At 38.0% G+C, this 23,694-nt stretch overlaps 1 protein-coding gene across 1 annotated transcript; it reads right to left on the bottom strand.

Moving 5' to 3' along the window:
- Window positions 1-113: 113 nt before the first annotated feature.
- Window positions 114-22,516, bottom strand: chd4a (chromodomain helicase DNA binding protein 4a). Its single transcript, XM_059555769.1, has 41 exons — window positions 22,338-22,516; window positions 21,834-21,959; window positions 19,871-19,992; window positions 18,827-19,057; window positions 18,609-18,727; window positions 17,419-17,663; window positions 16,518-16,642; window positions 16,174-16,309; window positions 15,589-15,758; window positions 15,238-15,471; window positions 13,077-13,280; window positions 12,744-12,955; window positions 12,519-12,650; window positions 11,535-11,634; window positions 11,246-11,437; window positions 10,880-11,080; window positions 10,653-10,790; window positions 10,415-10,536; window positions 9,476-9,649; window positions 9,252-9,393; window positions 8,989-9,120; window positions 8,366-8,483; window positions 8,129-8,253; window positions 7,933-8,025; window positions 7,699-7,837; window positions 7,436-7,605; window positions 6,531-6,708; window positions 6,317-6,403; window positions 6,117-6,208; window positions 5,906-6,039; window positions 4,974-5,118; window positions 4,665-4,827; window positions 3,901-4,001; window positions 3,184-3,409; window positions 3,006-3,067; window positions 2,756-2,921; window positions 2,066-2,174; window positions 1,824-1,956; window positions 1,551-1,746; window positions 1,309-1,472; window positions 114-353 (listed from the first exon to the last, which is right to left on the bottom strand). The coding sequence occupies exons 2-41, from the start codon at window positions 21,886-21,888 to the stop codon at window positions 342-344; spliced, it is 5,799 nt and encodes a 1,932-aa protein (XP_059411752.1). The 5' UTR covers window positions 21,889-21,959; window positions 22,338-22,516; the 3' UTR covers window positions 114-341.
- Between the last annotated feature and the right edge of the window lie 1,178 nt (window positions 22,517-23,694).

Below are 23,694 nucleotides of genomic sequence, written 5' to 3'. Positions count from 1 at the left end.
CACTGCAGAGGATCCACTGGTGACCAAGTAATGTAATGCTACATTTGATGAAGAAACCAACTCATCTACAATAATACTACACCGTAAATACAACATGAATAAAAGGAAAAGAAACCTTTTTTATTGAACATTTTTATTGAGGTCCCAAAAACCACCATCAACAATATTATGTAAACAATATTAATTAGGAAAATAATAAAAACAACAGCTCAAATATCCACAGCCCCCAGGTTTGAGCGGACAGTACGAGGGGTGCGAGTTCAAGCCAAGACGAGATATCATGTGCAATCAGGAATGTAGACACGGTGTGCGGCGCTCTGTGGACTGGCGTCTGCTGCAGGCTACTGCTGGACCTGGCAACGTGAAAATAGCCAGTTACTAAGAGAGAAATTATATACGACAACTCGAAAGGAAACACTGCAGCATGAGGCTTTCAATTCAATATTCAGTCTAAAATACAGAAAGAGCCTAAAACATTGACAAAGTCATTTGTACTATTTTATTTCTGTACTTGTTACCGTCTATAATTTATGTAAGGATAGATGTGACATTGAGCTCAATTTAGACGTTACATATTTTAATCGGTCGATTGTTAAATGGGAAAAAAAAGACTATTACTATATCCTGTCCAACCTCATGTTTTACTTGGAAACACACCCTAATTCAGAGCATGTCAAGTTAGTTTTTCAACAGTCAATTTAGAAACTGAATGATTTCTCTGAAAACATTACTGGTGACTCTTTTACAGAGTTAATATGTAACAGATCTACAATGTACAAGTGGCAATAATCTCCTTGTATAGTTATCAACGTTTTAAAAATACATTTTGGTGGTTTTTTTTTTTTAATCAAATTATACATGCAATAAAATACAATACGTTTTACTCTAATATTTTCTAAAAATACTATAAAACATTTGCTTATATTATGTGCATACACAATTTAAAAATTATAAATGAAGAATCTTTTTAGTTGCATTTAAAAATCCTAATTGAACCCTTCTCTTAAAAGAAATATGAATATATACTAAAATATGTTAATTCTATATTAAAGGTAAACATTTTTACTTCTATATGCAGGTTTTTTTTTTACATTCATATATTTTATATATACACAACTTAAAGATGACATCTATCTGACTGTACCCATATCCATCGATCCAACTCTATACACACACACACACACACACACCTTAAAGAGAACACAAATCTAATGCATAATTCAGATTGCAAACAGGCACAACTATAGCCTATAAAATCTGATCCAGTCCAAGCGTAGTTCCCAGCAGAGCGGGCAGGTGATTGTGTACCTGCTGAGACTGTGTGTCTGGTCCTCTGCTGGCCAAACGGCTGAGAATGTTTCTTTCAGACATCTGCAGCCTCACGGCGACGGGAGGTATCCTGGCGATGGTTGCCGGTAGACGAGTGACATCCGCTTTCATGTCACTGAGCAACTCTTCGAGCTGTTTCAGTACTGTAAGAAACACATACAAGAAAGCAGTGAGCGTCAGCTTCGATGATGTGTCAGAAGCTCGAAGGTCAGATGATGCACCTTTATGTAGGACGGCGTTGGCAGGTTTGTTTCCAGACATGGATTCCTTGCTCAAGTGCTGGTGGGACTCGGCCAGACACTCCACTTCACTGAAGCGTGTGTTGAGAGCCATGGAGGGGTGAGAGGGGTCTTCAGTCATGTTCAGATACGCAGCTCTGCGCAGCTGTTCTTCAATCACCAGAGCCTGCTCAAGCAGCTTCAGGAGACACATAACAACGGTCTTACCAACATCTTCACTTATGTACGAGAAAAAGTCAGTTCTTTTCATAATACCTTGAATCTCCTGGCCAGAAACTTGTTCTTGATCTCCAGGAAGTTTCCTCTGTTGATCTCTCCCTTGAAGGGTTCGTTGAGAATGGCGTATCTGATGTCATTCTGAATATCTTGCCAACGAGCGTAACCGTGTCTGAGACAGTGAGTTGAGGAAGATCTCATGCTCTGCTCGTCACTCAACAAATCTGAAAGACACGTGTACACTGAAAGCAGCGTTCATGTTTTCTTGTGTTTAAGGATACTGTATGATGCCAGCGAGTAGCCAGTAGTCGTGGCGGCGATGCCAGATCTCATTCGTCTTCTTGGTGACTGTAGCGGCTCGTTCCTCATTCTGCCACAGGCAGTGTAATTCTGGAACAAAAAAAGAGAATATAGTACAAATGCTCAAACGTATGGCATGTTGGCATCTAATTATGTCATGACTGATAGAATTCTGCCTTTTTAGCATTTAATAATAATATTTAAAAGTAAAAAAAATGTTTTGGGTTCATTTAAATTATGAATATTAATAGTGATTAATAAATGAATAGCTCAAATAAATAGTTAAGATAATAAAATAGTTACAATATTTAAAAGTTACAATAAATTAATCAAATTCAATTAATAATATAAAAACATTAATAGTTAATTAATAGGTAATATATTAATTAATGGCCAATACAACACTAATAGCTAATGTAAATAGTAAAAAAAAATTAAGTTGAAGTAGTTAAAAAAAAATTCAATTGTTTAAAAAAAACAAAAGATTAAATTAAATTAAGAGTTAATAAATAAAAATTAAAAAATGCTAACTTAAGCTACTTCTCCAAAAACTAGTCAGCTAATCAATTCCAAATTTTTTGGGTCATTGACTAAAACATCTTCACATTAATCACTTGCGTTTTAAAACTAGTAAAAAACCTGAGACAGACAGTCTGAACAGGAGATCTTACCGGTAAATCCTCCATCTGCGATGTTGAACATGAAGCGTGTTTTGGCTTTCTTCCTCTCTTCAGCTGCTGCTGCTCCTGCGGCGCTGTCTTTGGCATTCTCTCCATTCTGCAGTTTTCCTGCTTCCTCCGTCTTACCGGATTCTTTCTCGTCCTTCTGACCTGGAGCCATTTGAATGACAAAGTTAATAAAGTGTTTTGGTCAGATCCAGAAACTTCCTAAAATTTCAAATCCATTCTGGTGGCACAGACCTTTCTTCTCATCTGTAACAGGGGTAGTGTCCATCTTTTCAGGTTCATCGTCCTTCTTTTCTCCTGAAAAAAAAAACATGAAAAAAAAACTGCTACTTTATGTTCAGACCAAATACATTGACCCCATTCAACCCTGAAAACCCATATTGTTACAGGTTTGAAATGCCATTTATGTTCACCTTTGGCGTCTGAAGTTTCTTTCTCGGCCTCAGATTCTTTGGGCTTGCTGTCGATGGTCTTCTCATCAGCGTCTCCAGACTTCCCTTTTTCTTCCTCATCTTCCTTCCCATCTGCCTTATCTCCCTCTGAAGAGGATTCAGGTGTTTTGTCCCTCTCCTCTTTGTCTTTGCTTTTGTCTTCAGAAGCAGAGGAAGCTTCTTCATCTTCATCAGGAATGGCAATGACCTTTTGATAAAAAGAAATAGAATTGGCTTATTAACAATCAAAATCATCTAACCTCACACATTGAAACAATCAGCGAAATCAAAGTTTCAAAAATCTTGACAAAACAAACTTCCCAGATAAATTCATTCAAGCTGTTAAACATCTTCAAACTACCATTGGTCCACGACAAGCTCTCTTTCCAATTGAAACAGACAGTTTTTTATGTTTAATACTGCTTGTTTTAAAGCAATCTATTGCATAAATACAAATTATGTGATGACTGGATTGCTGAATTTCAAGCTGCTGCAATCGCATCAGATCGCAATCAGATTCTTTCTTAACTGCTGTTTTCTCACCAGTCATATTTGTTGTGCATTTATTTCATTAGTGAGTCAAGTTGTTCGCTAACAGTTATCACAGCTTTTTATTTTAATCCCAAAGTGAAGGACAAATAAAGAACTTCATGACTGTATCAGGCTTTAAACAGATCCAGACTGTTTGTTTGTACTCACTTCGTTGTTTTTATTCTCACTTGCGTCCTTCTCACCGTCTCCATTTTTCTCCTTTTCTTTATCGTCATCTTTTCCACTATCTTCTGCTTTGGAAACACCTTCTGTAGAACAAACAGGCAAAGGTTTAACAACGTGCCTTAAAGCCGGTTCACACTGAGAGTGATGCTAAAAAGCAGCTGCTCCACGCACGTGATCTAAGCTCAAATCTGATTGGACGGCCCGTTTCATCGTGGAGTGACGGTAAAAAAATAAATAAATCAATAAAATCGACAAAGGACGGGGAAAAGATTCCTCGCTTTTTAATGCCACAAATGATTGTGCCTGGTGTGAATAGGCCCATAGGGATCTATTGAATCTTTTGAAAAGAGTCATCGCGTCAAACATTCGCATCCAGTGTGAAAAGCCCTTAAGGGTGTATTCACACCGGTCTTGTTAGGTTTGACTGAATTTAACACAAGTTCGCTTCCCCCTTTGGTACAGATCTTTTGGGCAGGTGTGAATACAGCAATCACACTCAGGTGCTCACCAAACAACTGAAAAGGTGGTCTCGGTCCAGTTCCAAACAAACTCTGGTACGGTTGAATGGATAAACCAATGAATGGATGGTTTTGTTTACAGTTTCTGGTTCACTTGCTAAAACAGCAGTGTGAAAGTGAACCGCACCAAAAAAAAAAATTCAACATTGTATTTGATCCAGACCAAAGCAAGTGAACTATCGGACTTTCCTGGTGTGAATACACCCTTATATGTGGCATATGTGGTACCTGGAGCAGGTGTGTTGGGCTGAGTGTCCGCTGGAGTGCCAGTAGAGGGCGTTTTGCCTGGGGAATCAGGCTGACTGCTGGAAGTGGACGCTACTTTATTCTCATTCAGCTCCATCATCCAGGGCAGTGACCACTGACCGTTCACATGCTCGAACTCTTGTACCTGAAAAAAGAAGTTATCCAAACACCAACAGTTAGACGTCTATGCAAAATGGATTTTGCCATTCATGAATCTTGCACATTTCATATGATCTGTTTGAAAACTTGGCATTTGGACCGCATGTTAACTTCAATACATTACTTATTTACCTTCTTTCTGATCAACGACATCACACCAATACGAGTAAGAACGTGTTGCCGCGACAGTCCCTCCCGGGGAACGCCATCGGCAAAGCTTTCAGCACCATCTATACCAGGCTCACACAAGTGACGCATAAAGAGCGAGACGTAAGCCCTGAGAGAAAGTAGACATGGACAATACCATTAGAACAAGTTCATACATCCAAGACACCCAGAGTATGAATATTTGGCTAAGATTTTATGTATGTATTTTTTATTAGGAGCCTTTTGCTCATTGATAAAGGTCTAAAAATTATTAACCTGAGTGTAAAGTAAAATACATATTATATTCCATTAAATGTAAATGTATTCTTATACACTACTGTTTATAGATTTTTTTGTGTTTTCAAAAGAAATGTATTTTATGCACACAAAGGCTGCATTTATATAATTAAAAATACAGTAGCAAAAATATAGCAATACTGTAAAATATTTCAACTTAAAGTAACCATTTCTAATTGGACAAATCTTAAAATAATTTATTAATGTAATGCAAAGCAGAATTTTTAGAAGCCATTACTCCAGACTTCAGTTTGATTAAATTAATGTATCTTTGCTGATGGGCATTAATAATAAAAAAAACACACACACTTTTGAACTGTATTGCAAATTAGTATTTTTATTATGATGAAAACACAAAAATAGTTTAAGCCTGCAACTATGACTATGAAAATTTTTCTAATAATTTTTTTTATAAAAAAAATCATGCTCACTGTTTTCAGTTTACCGTGAAATATTTTTAATACTTACAAACCCCTAAAAAATAAAGTTAGGCCAAGAACTGAGGACATCTTGCACAGTGTGAAAATTAAAAAAAATTATATTCATAGTAGTTTCCCTTATTTATATAATATTTGTAACCTAGTTGTAAACAAACAAACACTAAATGAGCTCAAACTTACTTGAACTCCCTCTCTGATTTGCCACGCAAGTCTCTGACTAGCCACTGGGTTGTGAAGGCATCCTGAGGTGGCATCCCATAACGCATCACTGCGTTCAGGAAGGCCTTCCTCTGACGAGCATTGAAACCCAACACCTGCCAAATTTAGTGTTATAGTATGTTAAACTCAAAAAAACAGGAGCAACCCCAAATCCCAGGTCTCCTTCACTCACCTCAATGTTGCCGCTCACTCTGGCCAGCAGGGGGGGCAGGGGTTTGTCTTTGTCATTTCGGAGGCCTTTTCTGTTGGGTCGCCGTGAATTGGCTGCAAGTAGACCGTGAAAAATTGGGCTCAGAAAAGGGGTTTAAACATTTGAAAAATTTTCTGTTTTAAAAAAAATCCTTTGTTTGATCATCGTCACGCTTGTCTCACCTTCTGATCGTTCGTCAAAGTCCTCATCTCCTTCCTCTGAAGCAACAGAGTAATCCGACTGGCCATCAGACTGATCATCCTGCCAGTCTGTAACGAAACAAGAAACATGATTAACATTTAAACTTAAAAGCACTTTTGATGGCTGTTTATATAAACCCGGACAAAACCCTGCGAGTCTGGTTTATAGTTTAAAAGGTGTTAGCACATCTCTCACCTCTGTCCTCCTGAGAGCCGTCGTTGTAGTTGACCTGTTTGCGGATTCGCTTGCCCTTGCCCAGATTACGAGCCAAATCCTCCTGCTGCTGCTCGTAATGGTGTCGGAGCAGTTTCTCCCAGTAATCTGGATCCACACTCTCCTCCTGCTTGATGATCTCCCGCTGAACTTCCTCTTCCTGAGGGAGAAGACAGGAAGCAGCGAAAACGTTAGATTTCCTTTTGGTAAAAAAACATATGGTAAAAACTACATTTTCAACCATATTATGGAAGACACATGACCAAGGCACAGCATGTCATAGCATGTGTCACGAAAACTAGGCTTATGACATTTTCTATTAAAAATTGTGATTGGCATAATATGCAAAAACAAAAGCATTAAAAAAATAAATAAACTCTAGGTTTGCTGTGCTTGTTTGTTTGACAATTTGGCCAAAAACTGATTAAAAAATCAATATAACCATAAAAATAAAAATATATTGCTACAATTACTAAATTAAATGTTACAATATAAACTGTATTTAAGAAAAATAAAAAACAAGAATATTATAAAATGACTAAAGACAAATATAAAAAATGAAAAATCCACAATGTAATTGCAAAATTACAATACTAATATTTATGTCCATTTTCATTTTCGAACATTGAACCATTAAGCTTTTATTTTGGCAGAAAACGGCAGGAGATTTTAAAGTTTCTCTTCTGTTGAGAACACGAGGTTGATAAGTGCTTCTCATTACACATACCTGAAGATGGTTGGAACATATCGCATTCCCAAAAAGCATGTTATGAGCAACACTAAGTCATATCACGATTTTGCTTTAATTGCTGATTAAAGGTCTACTCCTACAGGCAGCTGTTATCCCACACGTCCAGCAGCCCCCAGAGCTCTTCACTGACACTCACCGCTTCCTCCTCGTCCTTGACCACATACTGAGCCACTTTGAAGGAGCTGAGATACTCGTTCATGCTCTGGATCTCGGTGTCGTCTGTGGCATCCTGGTTACGATCCAGCAGCCGGTCGATGGCTTTGTCATCATAGTGAATCACACTGCTGTCCTCTTCTTTATTCTCTCCTTAACAGACAAACACCACCAGTTTCAATGTCGCTTCTTTAAGTGAGAGATTGTGTTGGTATAAACTAAAGCAGTTTGTAACTCCAGCCACACCTTCTCCCTCGTCTTTGAAGAGCTCCTCTGTACCAAATTTGAGAATGTCATCAAGCTCCTGTTTGGACATCGAACCGGTCTTTGAGCCCAGTCCAGGACGCACAACCAAGTGAGTCAACATCATCTTCTTCTTGGCCACCTTGAGATAAAATACAGACCAATCAGTTAAGATTCAAAACACGCATACAAAAAAAAAAAAAAAAGTGTGCACGTCATAGAAAAATTTCTGTGTACCTGAGTAATTCTCTCTTCTACAGAGGCTTTGGTCACAAAGCGGTAGATCATGACTTTCTTGTTTTGACCAATCCTGTGAGCTCTGCTGAAGGCCTACGAGAGAAAACACCAAGCACCAGTGGAGATGAATTCACCAAGTCAGATCTTAATGAGATTTGTCTTGTATCAGACATCCACTGCGGAGTCCTGATCTCACCTGAATGTCATTGTGAGGGTTCCAGTCGGAGTCATAGATGACGACGGTGTCTGCGGTTGCCAGATTGATACCCAGACCACCGGCTCTGGTCGACAGCAGGAAAGCAAACTGGGGAGCACCAGGAGCTATTGCAGGAAAAACCTCATTCATTATGACACTTAGAAACTGCGTTTAAACAGAGCAAGAGAGAACAAATGTACAAACCACATCAGTTACACAGCAAACATCTGGTCTCACCATTAAAGCGGTCAATGGCTTCCTGTCTCATGCCTCCCGTGATACTGCCATCAATGCGCTCATATTTGTAGCCCTCGTTCTCCAGGAAGTCTTCGAGCAGGTCCAACATTTTGGTCATCTAGACAAGAGGGACAAAACATCTCAAACTCCTGCTGTGCATTATAGGCATTTTTGTCATTAAAAACCAGAAATACGGTAAAAACAATAAAAATGTGAAATATTATTTAAATTTAAAATAAGTATTTTAAAATGTTATTTATTCCGGTGATGAATGTTCAGCATCATTACTCCAATTTTGTTTCTAAATATCACTGTTAAAAGTTTAAGCTTCATATTTTTGGCAGAAAACCACTTTTTCTCCCGGATTCTTAGATTTTTAGAAAGCTAAAAAAAAAAACAGCATTATTTAAAATATGAATTTTTTGTAACATACTTCTTAATTTAACGTTTCCTTGCTAAATAAAAGTATTAATAAAAAAATCTGGCCTTTAAATGGTAGTATAAATATTTAATACCTATTCATATTTACTTTTATCGATACAAATAAATTATAATAATGAGAGAGAGAATAAAATTCGATATAGATTTTTAAAAAAAATTCTAATAAATAAATGCTGGCTCACCTGAGAGAAGATGAGCACCCTGTGTCCGCCCTCCTTGAGTCTCCGCAGCATCTTCTGCAGCAGCAGCAGTTTGCCAGAAGATTTAGTCAAGGCACTGCCTTCGTACATCCCATTGGGCAACTTGGCAGCTTCCTGTTTCACACAGCCAATCAGACGACATCTCAATCATCCCAATTTCATCAATATGCAAATGACTCAACTATCACATAATATGACACATTATTGGTCTAATATTAAAGCCACAGAAAAAGAGAGGACTGTACCGTAGCAGCAACAGGGAAGAGATAGGGATGATTACAGCACTTCTTGAGGTCCATGACGACATTCAGTAGAGAAACCTGGTTTCCTCCACCACGAGTGTTCAGAGCCTCAAAATTGCGGGTCAGGATGAACTTGTAATATTTCCTGGATTCACAGATAAATGATTCAGAAACTCTGGCTCCTGTAACCTACTCATCTACTCGTCTATTCCTCATCACACACTCACTTCTGCATGGGGCTGAGCTCGACTCGGACGATGAGCTCGGTTTTGGAAGGCATGTGCTTGAACACGTCAGCTTTGAGTCTCCTGAGCATGTGTGGTCCCAGCATGTCGTGAAGCTTTTTGATCTGGTCCTCCTTGGCAATGTCGGCAAACTCCTCCAAGAAACCCTCAAGATTACTGCAGAATGAGAGCGAGAGAGAGAGAGAGAGAGAGAGAGAGAGAGACACATTTATGTCTGTAGATACCCAGGGGGCCACCAGATGGTGCTGAAGGCATCCATTTGAAATGTTTTTCAAGAACAGGATTTTATTTTTTTCATAAAGCTGCAGATTTTTTAAAAGTATTAATTTATGCTTCCTTATAACTTACAAATATTCATAAATAGTTGAATAGTATAGTGCTTGCTTCTAGGAATGGAGTTTTCTATTACCACTGTTGTATTACATTACAAGTTTCACATACTGGTAAAAAAAATGCATCGATGTAAATGTTTTTTCTCCCTGGATTTATGTAAAGCAGCTCTGTAACATTTGTGAAGCTCTATACAAACAAATTTACATCGAAAAGATTTCTATTAGATTATCTGTGAAAATTATATATATATAAATAAATAAAATATTAATAATAATAATATTTATAAACAAAAATATCATAAGATCATTTTTATTTGTTGTTTAAAATATTTTACATGCACTGTGAGATTCATTGAACTTATATTTCAGTAATATTATATAGGTCTTTCAAAGTCATGTTACATATATATATATGAAAATTACCAATTATTTTAAAACAACTCAATTATATATACTTTTGCACATTACAATTAATCATTTGTTATAAAATTATTATTTATACATTTGTTATTTATTTTGATGTAATACCAAGACATGATATAACGAAGAATTCCAAGACCTTGTGATGTGAAACGAATCAGAAACGCACCTGAATCTCTCTGGTGTGAGGAAGTTGAGCAGATGGAAAAGCTCTTCTAAGTTGTTCTGTAGAGGAGTTCCAGTCAGCAACAACTTGTGCTGCAGCGGGTAGTTGTTCAGCACCCTGAAAAACTACACAAAACACCACAGCAAAGCATTAACACCTAAAACCCCCACTAAAATATACCAATCAGTCATTTGAACTAGGTCCAACTACATCATTATTGCATCCTCTATGTTGGTCTCACCTTTGACTGATTATTCTTCAGTCTGTGGGCCTCGTCAACTACCAAACAAGCCCAGTCGATGGAGCCCAGAACAGCCGTGTCAATAGTGATCAGCTCATAGGAGGTCAACAGCACGTGGAACTTTACAGAGGCTTCTTTCTGCATGAGCATGAGGAAACATTCACTCGATCACTGCAAGAGACTTACGACTCTTTAACCGAAAGAGCAGTTTTCCAACTCAAACTGACCTTCATCTTCGAGGGTTTCTTGCCACCGCGGATGGCGTTGTTCTCAAAGGAGAACTCATTTTCTCTGATGACAGATCTGCTGTCTTTGTCTCCGACGTATGTGACGACATACAGATCCGGGGCCCACATTTCAAACTCTCGCTCCCAGTTAATGATGGTGGACAGGGGGGCACTCACCAGGAACGGACCCTTCGAATGACCCTGGACAACAAAGACACCAGCGTTTTAAAACTGAAAAAAGATGAGATTCTATATTAAGGATTTACCATAATATTCAATGGTTTGGCAACCTTTTCATTTAACATTGCCATCACAGGAATAAATTATATTGCAAAATACATTCAAATAAAAGCATAAACCACACACCTCTTTATACAGTGAATAGAGGAAAACAGCAGTCTGCACGGTCTTTCCCAGACCCATCTCGTCTGCCAGGATGGTGTCTGTTCCCTGAGCCCAGGAGAAGCGGAGCCAGTTGAGCCCCTCCAGCTGGTACGGATGCAGCGTCCCGCCCGTAGCGTCCAGATACTCTGGCTGGCGGTCAAATTTAATAGTGGGCTACAGGAGGATAAGAAATGGGTTTTAGCCATCGATGAGCAAGTGAATGGTGCAGCTGGAAGTAATGTGTAGGACCAAAACAATGAAGCTCACTTACATCCACCACAGGGTTATCTGGAGGTCGGTCCAGTTTCCGCATCTTTCCTTTGATCTTCATCTTCTTTCCTGGTTTACCTTCATCACCCATCATCAAACCCCTTTTCACAGAAAAAAACAAAAATTAATGAATCTGATCAAGGTGCGCTTTTTCAAGTCTATAGGACTAAAGATTTTACATTTTGTGTTATTAGGTTTACGGTAATGAATAAAGTTTTTCATATTCTTTTGTATAACTTTCACTGCCGTTAAAAAAGCATCTTGCATACCAAAAGGTAACAAACTATTCGTTATTTAAATTATTAATTTTTTTTTTTTTTTTTTGCTTTTGAAAGCTGAAATAAAAAAATAAGTATTAGACAAAAACACTTTCTAATTTTCATCCAGTTTAAGCTGAAGCATTAAAATTACTGACTGGAAATATTTTTAAATAATAATAATAATAATAATAATAATAATTGAACTGAAACAAATAGACTAAAACAAACATTAATACTTAAATTACATAAACACTGAAAATGTATTATTATAAAACGGTACTTCAGAACATTGATATAAACTTTGAAAGCAAAAATAAAAATAAAAACCTAAATAGTAATACGGTATTTAAAAAAAAAAATCAAAACCAAAATGAAAACTGATCATATATTTTAAAAACTCAATATTTGATAAAAATGCAAAACATTAATATAAATTATAATGCATAACAAAATAAAGTAAAATAAAAATAAATTAGACCTAAATATCAATATTCTAAAGTTGAAGTCACAAAAGCACATAAATTACTAGAATTAAAATGAAAATAAAAATTGTCAAAACTATAAAAGCATATAGATAATATTAAAATAACATTGTCATGAATTACATAAAACATTTAAATAACAGATGTACAATAAAGAGTTTCAGTATGTTACTTCACATTATTCTGGAAGCTAAATCTCTGATGTTTTGTGTCTTTATCAGCAGTGGTCGTGCACATGTATACCTGTGATTCCAGTACTGAAGTTTGTAGGTGTCAAACTCTGGTATATCCATATCCTCTGCTTCCCAGGTGGCTTGATCATATGTCAAATCCCTCCACTTGATGAGGTAGTGACAGTTATTCTTCTTATCCACACTGAAAAGAATAAAACACAAGAGGTACGACGTGAGCAAAGCTATGAAACTGATCCAAAGCGATTAAATCCAAAGTTCTTGAAGCTCATCTCACCTATGGTTCAGGATTCGGTGAATCATCATCCACTCCATCTTGATGCCAAAGCGGTAGTACTTCTCCTCCATCAGAGCATATGTGGGGTCTTTCTTCTTCCTCTTGTCGCTCTTCTCCTCTTCTCCATCGCAGCCGAAGTCTACAGGTGGGGGTTCGTCCATGTCGTTCTTGCGCTGGTAGTTTCTGAACATCACCTGACAGTGCATCTCCAGCTAGAGGCAGTGAGAGAAGATGCGGGGGATAAGGACCAAGCAAACTAATCGAGTGTGAATTCAGCCTAAATCTGGATTCAGAATGGCATTTTGAGACCACAAGAAGAACCAGTGCAGGTACCTGCAGCTCAGAAACCCAGGAGCAGTGCCAGTAGGACATATTGTGCCATTTAACGAAAAACTCCCTCTCAGGGCGACCAGCCAGTGGTGTGGGGTCAGGCGCATTAGCTGGGAGGTCACTGGGCCGCGGCACGGGGGTCGGGGGAGGAGGTTCACTCCAGCGCCAGGTCAGAATCTTCTGCACCTTACCTTTCAGTGCGGGACACTGGAGGGAAACAACGAGGTTTAAATTATTTCATGATACACAAAGCAAAGGGAAGTTTCAGCGTGGAAAGACTCAAAACCTGTATTTCTTGTATACATTATCAAAAATAAAAAGCTATATATATATATATATATATATATATATATATATATATATGGGCTGTCACTTTTGTGAAAAAATAATTTTCGATTTTTAAGACATAAATGTTCATTGAATCGATTGTAAGATCGATTTTCCATGTCTAAAAAAAAGACGTTTCCTTTTTCAATGTCAAATAATGGACGAACGTAAAGAGGGCGCTGGAAACGCACAAGTCAGCAATATTTCTTATTTATTGGCATGAATTTTCGTGCAGAATAACAAACAGCAACAAGAGTGCAACATTCTCGAAAAAACATGTTCAGAGGGGACGGCTGCCATAAAAGAAAAACATCACTGCAGGCTTCAACCCGGCTGCATTTATGATTTAGGCAATTCAAAAATCTCCAAGATTATTTTAAATAATGATTCAATCCATTTCAAACAACTGTTCAAAAAATGAAACTTTAAATGGACTTGAGAACAGGCCATGTGTGTTTTTTATTGAACGTAACTGACACTAGGCAGGCATAATGAAATGTGCAAAAAAACTAGGGCCATTACACATTTATTGGACAGGAAAACAAGTCGATCAACATTTTCGTGGTCCAGAGCAGAACGTTTTTTATTCACATATGTCCAGCTGTTGAGAAGACGTGCTCCGTCCGGACTGATGTCCCAGGGACACTCGGGTACAGCTGCGCAAGGTGGGGGTATTACTGCCAATTTTTCACCACAAAAGCCGGTCGCTCTCAGCTTGCAATGGTCCTTTTCATAACTCAGAATCTCCTGTAACTAGATGCGCGAATGAGGCGAATTCACGTCTACCGCGCCGCGAGACCTCCAGACGCGAGTAAACGCGTCTTTACATTGACTTAATATTGGAATCATTGAGCCAGATGCTCTATTCGCGTTTGGTGTGAACGCAGCATAAGAGGTCGCTTTCGACGTCACTGGGACTTACAGGCGCATAAAATTGCTGGTATTTTCTGTCTAGCTTTCGCAACGCATACTGCACTTTCGGAATTCTTTATTTTCTTTTTCTGCTTGTTTGTGAGTTTTGTTACATCTATATTTTTTAATTGTTTAATTCTTTTAAAATTAATAGTGAACATATTTGGTTAAAAACGATTCCCCATTTTCATTTTCGAAACTTTTTTTGGTTGGTCCGATCGATTGTGCAATCGATTTTCAAACTAAAAGTGACAGCCCTAATATATATATATATATATATACACATACACACACATATACTTGCTACTTGTATTTTAATATTATTTATTATGCATGTTTATTATATTAGATTTGCATTACAGTATCTTTGCGAAGTAGGCAATTTGTACATGCTATAAGTCTCAAATAATTTTTTTTAAATGTATATATTAATTATATTTATTACATGTATATTATATAAAATACATAAGTATTAGTTATATTTACATATTAATGTTATATATCTATTTGAGTCCCCAATAACATCTACACTTAAATACTGTATTTATAATGTAATATTAGATTTATGAAAATGTAAATATTAATCGCATTATCCTACTTTTCAAAAGAACACTATTTGTACTGAATCAAACTATTTTGTAAATATAACTTGCATTTATAATTATATTTTATTTTGGTAGAGCATTTATATTACTTCTATTATTTACGGTCATCTAAAAATATTATAGTACTATGCACATATATCTTACAAAATATTTTAATGGTATAACACAAATTTGTATGCTATTTGAGTCTCCGACAGGCGTTTTGCTGCAGTAACATTAATGAAAAATCAATGAATTGATCAGTCGATTATGACATTTTTGGAAAAATTGACCGTGTCACATATGACCCCTATTTCAAATTTGCAATGCGGTTGACTCACAGTGCAGCGAGGGCAGATCCATTCTCCGTTGGGAATCTCGGGCAGTGGTGGGTTCAGGCAGTGGATGTGGTACGACGAGGGGCAGGAGTCACAGCACAGCAGCTCTCCGCCGTCCTTACACACCCTGCAGAACTCCATGTGATGGTCGTCCTCCTCCGCCTCACCTACCGCCTCGTTATCCTCCTCGCCGTCTGACGCGTCCTCACGAGCCTCCCACTGGATGCCCATCTTCTCCTGAAAGAGGAAGAGATGATGCACGTCAGGGCTTGACATGCAGCTCTTTGGACGGAACCAAACATTTACGAGGGCAGCTGCTGCAGTGTTAGGCTGAACTCATGTTGGTTCACTCACACAGTGTGGGCAGCTCCAGGTGCCCTCCGGTGCTTTCTCCATATCAGGGTCCAAGCAGACCATGTGATAAGCTCGTGGACAGGTGTCACAGAGAATGATCTCTCCTCCCTGCTGACAGACCTCACAGTAATCCTGATGATCCGTCTCGTATCCATCACCATCATCATCACCTAGCAGAGAAAGACAGAGGCTACATTAATGACTGATAGTACGACCCTGTGACTTCTGTGATGGGTCTTTGGACGGAAATGCGGAATACAGTCATAAAAATTGACAAAAACTGTATAACACAATGTTATACCACTTCAAGTAATTGTAACAGGAATTAACAGTAATATTGTACCGATATCTAATTTCACAAACATTTCACTCTAGGCTTTCCAAATATTCCCGACAGTTTTAGTATACACAAGATGCATGGTTTTCCAAATCAGTTTTCTCACGACTGCAACAAAAACTAGAAAATCTTTGGTCTCCTCAGGTGCTCTCTGAAGGGGTTATGATGCAGACCAGGCCTTTTCTTGTCCTGATTAAGCCTATTAGTTGTTCACCAGCACAGACAGAAAGAGAACACAAGATCCTCACCTTTTTTTGTCTTCTTTTTGGGCTTCTTTTTAGTGCTGCTGCGACTACTGCGGCTATTTGATCCATTCGAAACCAACACACTGTTCATACTGCCATCATCAAAGTCACTGTCCACGTCAACATCGTCCTCTTCACTCTGAAAAAGAGAATTTGAAATAAAAAAAAGAGACTGAGGCAGAGAGAAATGCACCGTGAGCCTGATAAATGACCAGAAAAAGACTTGGACGTCATTAGCAAGACGCTATGTTTAAAATTAGAGCCGAGCGAGGAAAAAAAACAACATGGTTCATGGAAAAAGGTTAAAAGATAAGTGCAAAAATAAGCTGGAAAAAACAGGTTCTTACAGATGAGCGTTTCCTCTTGCTGTTGAAGCTTCCGAGTTTGATCTTCAGAGGAGCAACCTTTTTGGTCTTCACCTTCTTCTCTTGAGGTTTGGGAGCGGGTTTGGACTTCTTGCGTGCATTGGGACCTGAAATGTGCAGGAATTAGCATAATATTTCAATGCAGCACGCAAACAATTAGCGTATAAGAGCTCCTACATCACAAATAAACCCTGTTAACATGTAAAAAGCATGTTGTTTTGTTGGATTTCTGAAGGATCTTGTGACACTGAAGACTGGAGTAAAAATTGAAAATTCAGCTTTGCGTCACAAGAATAGGTAACATTTTAATTATTATTAATAGGTAACAAAACAAATTTAAATAGAAAACAGCATTTTAAATTGTAATAACAAATTCATGCAGCATAGGTGAGCATAACTAGACTTCTTCCAAAAACATAAAACTTTACAGACCCCAAACTTTCGATCACTTTTCTTATGTCTTAAATTTGCATTCACATACTTTGAAGATGTTCAAGTTTTCTGCACCAAAACCAATAAGCACTCCATGTTTCCTTTCCTTTTTTTGCACATGTAATGAGCAAGAGCAGTCTACTGTTGGGTTAAACAAGTACCCCATTTTTAAATAATAGCTTCTCGGAAACCAATATAATGTGACAAGAACACAATTTAAAAACAATCTACGGTGAAATGAGCTTCACAGCACAATGAAGTTGATGCAAAAGATCAAGGAAACTATTATTCCTCAACACAGCAGAAAACAAAAGTGCTGAATGTCCATAATAATCCTGTTCAGATGAAAATGCACAAATCAAACAAACGCTGGGGAAAACCGCTCACTCACATGGTGAAAAACCAATCATAAAAACACAAACTAGGAGAATGGAAACAAGTTTGCACCGACCCTTGCCCTCTTTTGTCTTAGCCTTGCGTAAGGGAGCTGCTGGTGTGGACTCGGAACTGATTTGGGCTCCGGTTGCAGCGGCTGCTGTTTCAACAGTTACAGTGGCACTAGCGGCCGCCAGGGCTGTGGTGGCAGCAGCCGAGCCCCGCAGAGGGTTGTTAGTGCTGAACTCCCTCCACTTCGCTCCCAGAACCATCATCATTTTGGAAACAGCGATTTTGGGGTTCTTGGCAGCGATCAGAGGCCTGTGAGATTGTAGGAAGACATAACGGCTACAATTTAGAGAGAGATCCATTTAAATTGTATTGCCATCAATCTCATATGGGATTAAAGCCAACAACATATTCCAGACCTGAACATTTCAACAGCATGCAGCACTCCACACAAGTCACCTTTATTTATCTAGACATTGATTCAATACACATCGTTTCAGAGCTATATAGCACACTTCTGCAAACGCCGTAAAAAGCGAGTCAAAGCAGCTCTAAATAAAGACAATAGTGTCTTTATTCAGCTCAAGGTTCATGCGGATTCAGCAACTGTGTACAAGTTCAGAAACTATGAAACGTTCAGCCTAAAAAGCAGCTCTACATAAGATAAAGGGGTGATTTTTTTAGGCTCAAGCTTAAGTTTTGTTCTTATCTGATAGTGTCAGTACAGTCAAATCAGTAATATAGTTCACCCAAATAGCAGCCATTGACTTCCATAGTATAATGCATTGTTGGTCGTCTTCACCTAGCGTGCAGGTGTGAATTAGCACAAGGTCGATCAAACGTTTTACGCTCTGTGTAAAAGCAATGTTCGACGGTGATTCGCCTCGTTTTTTCACTTCGAAAAAGCAACATACTTTTGTCAGAGCAGACATCAAGTTATTTATGATCATGATGGGCAAATATTGGAAGTTATGAGATACACTTCTCATATGTCCACAAATAAAAAAGCAGCAGTTTATAAAATCAGCATAAAACACTGAAATCACGCTTTCTTTCATGAAACAGCTTCTCGAAAGAGAAAAAAAAAGCAGGGTGGGACTTTTTTAAATTGTTAAACATTGTGAGGGCACATGTAATGTTGTGCACAGCTAAATCATTTATAGTAAACACCTCAATATTAAAAAAATTTGTATCAATGGTGACTTTACTATAAAAACATTCGCTGATTTTTCTCATGTGTGGATGATGCACTCATACCGGACGAACTGGCTGAAGGCTTTGTAGTTGGTCAGAGTCCTATAGTCTTCCTCAGTGAAGACATGATCGATGTCCTCCATACCCCAGGTATCCAGAAGCTGAGAGGAACTTTTTGGCTCCTTAAAATCAGTTCAGAAAAACACATCTTATAGAACTGAGTGATTCAATTTATATTTACTTTGCCATGCAGTTAATGTAGCTTTTAATTTAGAACTCACAGCATCATCGTCGTCATCCTCATCTTCCTCTTCCTCATGTTCTCTCCGTTTTGAAGTGGCTGAGTTTCTGTCGGCACCAGAGCTGCTTCTTTTTTTGTCTTTTGTGGTGCTGGCTCTTTTCTTCTTTTTCCTGCCAGGTGTGTAGTCGCTACCCTCGCTTTCTGAACGGTCTTCTTCACCGTTGTCCAGATCAGGGCCTTCCACTGGCTCCGGAGAACTGACGCTGATATCCTGGAGAACAAACACGACATACATTTGATCAGTTTTGGATGCTGGTAGAACCGCTAGTCCATTGTCCCAAACAAGATCTTAGGATAAGTTTATATTAATGTATTATACCATTCAAAGGTTTGAATTGAAGTTTTTAATGTAACAACATGAATCGCAAAGCAGTCATGATAAATGCAAAACTTATAAAAAATTAAAAAACAACAACATGAAAGCAGCCTAGTAATCATTTTAGGATTACTCTAGCATTAACTACTATTGTCCATTATGACAGTAGTATAACGGTCTCAGCTCTCAAACAAGCAAAAGTCCCATCGAAGTCCCCACAAAGTCCTTTCAACAACCACTTATGACATTACAAGAACCAGTTTGCAATCTTTACATTAAATGACTCAGCTTGTATCACAAGAATAAAACCTGACTATTTTATATTGCGTTCAATATTTTCAAAAATAAAGGGATCACTTGACCAGTTAGTCAAGCATCATATTTAGCTGCACAAATGAAATGTTGAAATTTGGATGGTAGACTACATGGCTGTTTTACAACAAAAGCACTTAGTCTATTGAACACAACAGCAGATATTATTAACGAAGCAGTCGGATATTGATTCAGTGGCTAAAAAATGGAATTATGTACCTTTGATATTAACAGTCATTAGTACATGTTATCCCATTTGGGGCGCCAGTTAAATTGCTCTGTTTCTCATTAAGACACTGTGGGGGAGGTTTCTAATTCATAACATAAAGACGGTGAATATTGTATTCTCCGAGGATATCACACACAAATATCCACACTCACAGAAAAGGCCATTACCTCTCTCCGGGAGCGATTCCTCTTGCTGCCTTTGCTCTCGCGGCTACTTTTTTTGGCTTTCTTCTTCTTTTTCACCTTTGGTGCATCATTTTCTGACAACTCCTCTTCCAGGTCATCCTCATCTGCGAAACAAACACACAAATCATTTAATAAATTATTTAGATTTCAATAAATGAAAAACCTCCCTCATTATTATTAAATTGATTTAAAGTTATTATTTTTCCCTTAATAAATCCCAGTCATTCGGATAAGAATTGTTCTATAAATATTAGTAAATATAATGTTTACACACATTGCACTGAGAAATACCTACTCGTTTTAATATTTTAAACTCAAACTTTAAGCCTGAATTTTTATGTGCAGATTTAGTCCAGATATTTTGTACATTCACTATGAAATTCTACTGATGCTCCTCATTGTCAGACTGGGACATTACCATTTTAAAAGTAAAATAAATTACCAGTAATTAAAAATGCATTTTGTGAGCATGCAAACCCTGTAACTAGAAAAAGAGCTGCTTGGATTAATAAAAAAATTCATCAACGCAGTGGGTTGACATTTACATTTAATCTAATAATAGGACAGCAAGAGATTAGTCATCTACAAATCTATTTTAGCCATTTGATCTGGGTCGGTTAAAAATCATCCTGTGCACAGCGAGAAGTGATGTCAATTACACTGTGATCTCAGGATGTATTAAATAACCGAAGAAAAGTCACAGAGACAAGTGACCTGAGAATTATAATCAGATACAACATTCTTGGCAAAAGGAGGAACTTAAGGACATTCATTTTATGTCACTTCTAACAGCAGCATATGGCACTGATTTTACCATGTCCATTTAGTGAAGTGACACTGCACTGTTGTTATTATTATTCCTCTGTCAGTCCTTGACTAAAGTTTCCCATGGATGACAGTAATCTGATAAGATCTTAATGGACTTGCATCAAATTTCATTATGAAAAACAATATACTGGCTTTTATCCAGGTACAACAGTATATTAATATAAAAGCCTCTTTGAGTTGACTAACTGCCCCACAGATACTAAATTAAACACACACGACACATATGAAATCATAATTTAATTCCTAAAGGGGTTCAAATAAGTCTTAATAATCATGTGAGATAGAAAGTAAGGCATAAATACGAAAATGCACCGAGTATTTTGCTCCATTCAGCACTCAGAATGCCTCCCTTTAACCATTTCCCTGTAAAAACTGGCGTCACATCCGATTTCTGCACAGGCTGAAGTGCAAAATCAAAATGTTAGACTTAAAAGCAACGCTTATGGATTTTTCACGCGCAAAATGGAATGTTCGAGCTTGGAAGCTGCAGGCCGAGAGCGCGCGAACAGCCAGAGTGCGAGGACACAGAAAAACCTCACGCGTCAAACTCGCACGCGACTGTTACCGGTAGGCCGCGAAACACCGATGCCGCTACAACAGCATCAAAACACATCTAATGTTACTATAAAACCACCAACACTGCTCAATAAGCTCCTAGATTTGTTTAAATTGAAGTTGTATGCCATGTTTGACTTATATGAAGACATATTATTTGAGTGTGACGTTCAAAAATAGCAGGTAAGTCGACGGTTAGCCGCGTAAAAAAACCGGCAAAACAAAACGACGACTAACATCCATCAAGGAGTTGATACAATGCAAAAGTATCCAAAAATATAAGATCAATTACTCATAAAGACCACAATTTTGGTTTACTATGTGTTATAAAAAAGGAAACCTCTAGAAGCAACAGCGCTTGTTGTTTCGTTAGCCGACTACGTTAAGTTAGCCGCTACTTCGTCGAATAAATGAAGTTTCGCACCAACTGTGAACATAAAACACGTCATGAATAATTAGTTTAAACATTTCTGTGTTTACATTTCATCCACGTTCACGTTAAACAACATCAACAGCGACTAACCGAGTGGAGTTGACCCATCAGTAAACGTAAATATTCTACCTTGCATCATAGACCGACGTTCAAAGTCGTCTCTGTCGTCCTCGCTGCCGGACATATTGTTGATTACAGCAGCTGGAGAGGATTGTGAATACTTGTGTGCCGGTTTTCGCCTCCTCTGGTGCCTTCCTGAAGCCGGGGGAGACAGAACATAAAAGAACAATACAAACGGAAGTTAATAGTTACGGTAGCATGCTGATCATAGTGGTCACTCCATGCCAAGAAATCAATATCCGTGCAAATATATCTAACGATGGTGAACAAATATCATTTGGTTTGATGCAACTGAAAAAAAAACATGCTTAAACTTTTAAAATACACGGCTGGAACAAGTTATGGAGATTTAATGGGGCATGATGTGAGTGAGGCATTAGCTAAGCTGGCTAGAAATGCTAACCTGCCAAGTCTCCATAACTTTTAAGATTAATTTCATTTTACATGCATTCATATGATTTTATAAAAACATAATTAGAATAAATGTAATACAATGTTAGAAAGTGTACTCACACAACTTGACCTCTTCCCTTTTTTCAAACAAACAGCTAATTCAATCCCCACGTTGTACAGGCTCCTTTTCATCAACACTTTCTAATTTCTAATATTCCTGTTTTTAATGAATATGTAGGGAAAGTGTTTCCGGCTTATGTTTTTTTTCTCAGCTGTAGGATGCACACAACGTCGCAGTTTCTCCTTCTGCCACTTACACCCTTTGCATAGACACAAAGAGATCAGGGGCCAGACATCCCATAATAATCTCCCTCCCATATTCACACATACACATACATACAGACATTCACCCTTCCCCCCACCGCATAGTTACCTTGCAACATACAGACCATAATAACACCCCCCCCCCCCCCTCAACAACCAAAGACAGACCCTCTCTTCCCCATTCCACCGTGCCCTTAGCAACAGTTGCCATGGAGACAGCAACCCCTCCCACCCCGGTGAACATCCCATAATAATAAACATAGTCACTGACATCCCACAATAACCATAACTCCGAAAAAAGAATGAACGGGAACTGAGCCGGAAGAGAGAGAGAGAGAGAGAGAGAGGGGGGAAAAGTCTATTAGTAACTCCTCACCAGCCTGCTTCCTTATTACAGTTCTGTATTTACAGTAGACATTTGTGAATGTATAAAGCGCCATATATGATCCAAACTTAAAGTTAGTGCTCTTCAGGCCAATGGCATTTTACATGTAACTGTTTTGCATGCATGCAACCAACTTTGGTTTGGGGTCCAAAAATGAGTCCAAACGGCAGATAATAAACTCTTAAAAATATATGTTCTTCATTGGCACTAATCTTTAACATCCATGGAACATTTCCATTAAACAAAAGGTTCTTTATAGTGGAATATATGTAGTGGTTCTTTCGATTTTTAAAATGTTCTTTGTACCAATAAAAAATTGGTTGAAACATTGAAACGTTATTTTGGTAACCAAAAAATGGTTGTATGGCATCACTGTTAAAACCCAATTTGGAAACTTTATTTTTAAGAGTGCATATCTGGTTTTGGGTTTTTAGTTTCAAGGCCATGTTCAAAGAGTTCTTCCTCTCAAGTTCAAATCTCTCATTGACGATGCTGCTGTATAAGTGTTTAAAATGGAATGGGCACCATTTGATTGAGGCCTTCAGAAGTTATAGATGGGACATTGGGACCCCGTTTGTCCATCTTCACCCGTTTTCATTTGCCTGGATTTCTTTGCATGCAGAAAAATAAAATGACAAACACTGACGGCTCTTGAGGCATGGATCCGTCACAATGCAGCACATATGTATGCACACATATATAGAAGCAAATGTAATTTCTTGGGTGGGGGGATGGGGAGTTACATATCAAAGAAATATAGAGGTGGTC

This window comes from Carassius carassius, chromosome 8 (assembly GCF_963082965.1).
Source record: "Carassius carassius chromosome 8, fCarCar2.1, whole genome shotgun sequence".
Taxonomy (NCBI): domain Eukaryota; kingdom Metazoa; phylum Chordata; class Actinopteri; order Cypriniformes; family Cyprinidae; genus Carassius; species Carassius carassius.
Note: the sequence above shows the minus strand (reverse complement) of the source record. Positions and strands in the feature narration are given on the sequence as shown.

Excerpts from the sequence above, each read along its gene's own strand:
- chd4a (XM_059555769.1), bottom strand. The coding sequence starts at position 21,888 with ATGTCCGGCAGCGAGGACGACAGAGACGACTTTGAACGTCGGTCTATG. Across the intron at positions 6,709-7,435 it reads TCAAGGACGAGGAGGAAGCG|GAAGAGGAAGTTCAGCGGGA; the intron begins GTGAGTGTCAGT and ends CTTCTCCCTCAG. Across the intron at positions 6,209-6,316 it reads CTTTGACGAACGATCAGAAG|CCAATTCACGGCGACCCAAC; the intron begins GTGAGACAAGCG and ends GTCTACTTGCAG.